Source organism: Octodon degus, unplaced genomic scaffold (genome assembly GCF_000260255.1).
Source record: "Octodon degus isolate 3935 unplaced genomic scaffold, OctDeg1.0 scaffold00185, whole genome shotgun sequence".
Classification (NCBI taxonomy): domain Eukaryota; kingdom Metazoa; phylum Chordata; class Mammalia; order Rodentia; family Octodontidae; genus Octodon; species Octodon degus.
Genome location: NW_004524761.1, coordinates 4,033,684 through 4,038,616, shown reverse-complemented (window position 1 = coordinate 4,038,616; position 4,933 = coordinate 4,033,684). Strand labels below are relative to the sequence as shown.

Here is a 4,933-nt window from a genome sequence, read left to right as displayed (position 1 = left end):
GCTGGCATGTGGTGCTGGGGAATTGAACCGTGGTCCCTGTGCTTTGCTAAGCTTGTTCTAAGTAGGTGCTTTAGACCACTGAGCCATCTCACCAGCCCTCCTTTATTTATTAATTAACTTTATTGGTACATCTCAAGTATATATAACACATTCCTCATAGGAAATTTGTACCTGGACATGATATAACTTGACTTTTTACCCCCTCATTTTTCTCCCTGCCTTAACCAAGTTCTCTTATTTTCTAATCTCTGCCTCTTCGATCTTAGCAGGAGCTCAGCTCTCTCTAGTCTCCTGACTGCTCCACTCTCTATGTGTCAGTGCCATCCAGCTGTCGAGACCACATAGTCTAGTCACTTTACTGTCTCTCCATTATTACTCCCTTTACTGCCACTACTATTATTTTCTTGCTGTTTGTTCCTTCCAGTTGTGGCTAACCCAATATTTAATTTCTCTACTCTTACACTGGGCTAATGCAGATGAATCTTTGCATCTGAAGCAACACCAATGATAGCTGGGGCTCTGGCTACTTAGCAATCCCTTTTTGTGTTTCCTAACTCCATTCTCTCCCACCTATCTTGGCAGCTCCTCCAAAATATAACCAATCTGCCAACTGTCCCACCACTTCGTTTTAAGACCTTACTCTTTCCCTGAGAAAAACTAAACACACAACAAAATTACTTTGGCCAGCATTCTCCTCTGCCACTTAAAAACTGTGTGCTACGTGTTCAGACTAGAAAAGGTTTAGGAAGAACTACTCTGGAATCACCTAGAAGAAAAGTGTGTGAACACTCCTAAGCTTATCAGTATGTACTGATACATGTGTTCATGTGTGTGTGCAACAATGTGTGTGTATCTCCATGTACTCATCCCTTCCTTATGTTTCACCATAAGAGATGGCCCTAATGGCCCTCTCTTGTAGCAGCTACACAGTTAAGTCTCCTATTTTAAAAGAAGCTAAGCATAGTGATAAACACCTATAATCCTAGCACTGTGACAGGCTGGTGTCAGAGATTCAAAGTTTGAAACAAGCCTAGACAATTTAGTGACTCAGCAAGACCCTGTCTCAAAAATAAAAGGCTGGGGATATAGCTCAGTGCGGAGGTCCTGGGCTCCATCTCCAGTACCACAGAAAGTAAAAACAAACAGAATTTTCTTGACTCAACATTTCTCTCTCCTTTGCTTTTTCATTTTGTAGCAATCTTATTGTTGTTGTTGTTGTTGTTGTTATTATTAACATATTTTTAGGGAAGGGTCTACAGGGTGTTCAGGGTCTCACTACTAGATCAGACTCATGGTGATCCACTTGTTTACAGCCTTCAAGAGCTGGGATTACAGGCATGCACCACCACACCCAGTCTCAGCTGCCATCTCAGTGTGCCCCAGGGGCAGGGGTAGCACGGCAGGCCTGGAGACTGAACCCCCGGCCCCTGTTCCTGCTTGCAGGTGCTTTAATCTGCCGAGCTATTTGGTCAGCCCTCATTTTGTAGCAATCTGAAAAGTCTTATTTTCTCTGACTTTCACAATTTTCATTTATTTTTTTCCCCACAAACTAAGGAAAAAATGGCACCCACTGAGTACATGTACTTTATATAAGATTCCACCTGCCAGCTCTCACTCACTAACACCACATCTCCCTAATAAGGAGAATGTTTTTTTTTTTTTTAGTTTTTAAAATTCAAGGGCCAGTGAAATAGCTCAGCAGATTAAAGCTCCTGCAAGGAGGCGCAAGGGCTGGGGGTTCAATTCCAGGACCTGCAGTGCCGGCCCCACCCCTGGGAAGTGCTAAGACAGCAACTGAGACTGGGTATGGTGGTGCGCACCTGTAATCCCAGCTCTTGGGATGCTGTAAACAGGCGGATCACTATGAGTCCGATCTAGTAGTGAGATCCTAAACACCTTGTAGGCCCCTCCCTAAAAAAAAAAAAAAAAAAAAAAATCATTCATTCATTCATTCATTCATTCATTCATGTATTTGGTACAGGGTCTCGCTACACAGCTCAGACTCATACTGATTCTCCTGTTTCAGCCTCCTCAGTGCTGGGATTATAGGTGTGCATCACCACACTGGGTTGGGGCTGCATGGCATGCTTGGGGTTCTGGGGCTAGCACAGCACATGGTACTGGAGAGACTGAACTCAGTTCCTTGCACTTGCTAGGCAGGAGCTTAGACAGCCAAGCTATCTCCCTAGCCCTACTTAATCACTGTTGACTCACTAAATTTCTTCTTCCAGGCCATCTTATTATAAACTAATCTCAATTTCCTGCCTTAATTCTTTTTTCCTTATCAACATCACTCCACTAGGAAGACAATGTACTGCATTACAAGTCTTACAAACTGCTTTCTTTGTATCACTGATTTTACTTGTGAGTATGTATACTTATTAGTATGTCTTTGGCCAAATTATAACATGTGAACTTTAGTTTCTCATTTGGAAAAATAAGGGCAATAACCACATCCCAAGATTATGAGGAAATTTTATAGATTATGTACCCTTTAAACTCTGGATTAGTATGTGTCTCCTAGAGCTTGTCACATTGCAGCCCATCAAATATGAATTGAATAGAAATTCAAATTCATGCTGGGTGCAGTGGTACATGCCTGTAATCCCAGCCTTAGGAGTTTGAGGCAGGACTGCTATGAGTTGGAGGCCAGCCTGGGCTACACAAATGAGGTGAAGGCCAGCCTGGACTACACAATGAGGCCCTGGATTTAAGAAAAAAAGAAATTTACAATTTAAATTACTCAATAAAACAGGTAAGTAGGTGGATTAACAGTTAAAATGAACAACCACCACCAATAAGGTGTTACTTCTATCAAATGTACAGAGCAATTTCTTTCTTTCTTTCTTTCTTTCTTTTTTTTTTTTTTTTTGCGGAACCGGTGATTGAACTCAGATCCTTGCGTTTGCCAGTCAAGCGCTTATCCTACTGAGCCATCTCCCCGGCCCTACAGAGCAATTTCTGATCTGAACAATTTCTGCCAATCAAAGTTCTGAGTATAGGTAGCAACCTCAGAACATAACTATAGAACTACTGACCTCACTCAGAAGACAAGATTTACCCCATTTACTCTAAATTAAAAAGTAATTTTAGGGGCTTGTGAGATAGCTCAGCAGACCAAGCACCTGCTTAGGCAAGCGCAGAGATCGAGGTTCAATCCCCTGTACTACATGTCATGCCAGCCCTGCTTCTGGGCACCCTGAGCCAGCCACAGAGACCAGGCATGGTGGTGCATGCCTGCAATCCCAGCACTGGGGAGGCTAAAAACAGGAGGATCACTATGAGTCTGAGCTGTGTAGTGAGACCTTGTACAAAATATGTAAAGATAAATAAAGTAATTTTAAATTTGACTGAAGCCAAATATTATTTGCATTCATTATCAAAAAATGAGATAGAAACAAATGTACTGAGGCTAGAATGCTTTGCTGTGGATGCAATGAAAAGAATAAAGGCTTTGAAATAAGAAAGCCTGAGGCTGCTCCTACTAGTTTTTGGCCAAATTCCTAAAAATCTTAACCTGTTTCTTCAGCATACACTGGATACTTACTAACTCACAGTGCACCCAAAGGGATCAAACACAGTATTGGAAATTCACTATGCAATGCCTTGGATAGAGCAAGAATTCAATACATGGAAGCTACAGTCAACAGAATAAAATTCCTGAGAATTCCTTCACATTTCAAATAGTTGGGATTATAGAGTTACTTACAGAGATTCTGGGCAGTCTTTGAATCTAACACCTTTAATTCCTTTACTTTTTTCTTTTGCACAGATTTCTTTTCTTCTCCACCTTCCTGATCCTTCTTGGCTAGCAAAGGAAAAAAATCAGAAAACCATGAGTAAGGATAGGTCACCTCTGCACCTTTTTTGTTATGTTTGTTTGGGGTTTTTTGTCTTTCTTTTCTTTTTTTTTTTTTTTTTTTTTTGTGGTACCAGGGATTGAACTCAGGACCCTGCGCTTGCCAGTCAAGCACTTATTCTACTGTGCTATCTCTCCAGGCCCTGTTTTGTTTTTTTTGAAGCAGGGTCTTGCTATGTAGTTCAGAATGGCCTTGAATTCACGGTGATCTTCCTGTCTCAGCCTCTCCAGTGGCAGGATTACTTGCATGTGCCACAATGCCTGGCTCTGTGCCTTACTGAACTAGTATTATTCAGCCTGGAAATGGGCCTTCTCTCTGTTTCTCTCCCATATAGTCTCTCCACTGCGTTCTTTTGAGGCTAACTTCTAGTTAGCCACATTTTTCCTGTTGATCACTCCCCACTATAAGTATCATTAAATATTTCTAATAGTTATCAATAATAGTTTCTTACCTATTTCCTATCTACTTGAAAGCATCAGCAAGCTATCTAAAACTTCATAAAAACAGCCTATGAAGTGTAGCTTACTAACCCCTCCACTTTCCCTATAAAGTTTTTCTTCATTTTTCCAACTGTCTATGATCTTCCCCCTAATCCTTGCTTAATATGATGCTTCTGTATAGCACTTACTCTGACATTATATAATGTTTTCTTCTCTACAAGATAAGGCCTTTGTGATTCATCTTTGTTTTAAGTCCAATGGCATATAAATGTATTTCTAGGATCATGTTGGTGAATAGACAGAAGATATAAAGACAGACATATAATATATCCTCTCCATTCCTTTTCTTCTACACTCTCCTTAAACTTGCCAAAGCTAACACAGTTATCCTTTTACATGAAGCAAGGCGAAGTAAATATAAGAGACTTGAAATTATACCATGCATATTATTATATCATACTACAATAAAGAAATCAATAAAAACCAAATTGAACCAATAAATAAATCAGTCCTCAAGGAATTAATGAATAGTTGTTTCTTTGGTGGGAAGGGGGGAGAGAGATAGAGACAGAGACAGAGACAGAGGCAGAGAGACAGAGAGAGAGAGAGAGAGAGAGAGAGAGAGAGAGAGAG

At 40.7% G+C, this 4,933-nt stretch overlaps 1 protein-coding gene across 3 annotated transcripts in view; it reads right to left on the bottom strand.

Annotated features, from left to right (window-relative positions):
- Positions 1-4,933, bottom strand: part of Diaph1 (diaphanous related formin 1) — a 127,011-nt gene that overhangs the window by 17,387 nt on the left and 104,691 nt on the right. For all 3 annotated transcript variants that reach the window (XM_004643857.2, XM_023704032.1, XM_004643858.2), the window contains one exon: positions 3,710-3,808. In XM_004643857.2, coding sequence (XP_004643914.1) covers positions 3,710-3,808 — 99 coding nt within the window. The remainder of the gene's footprint in view (positions 1-3,709; positions 3,809-4,933) is intronic.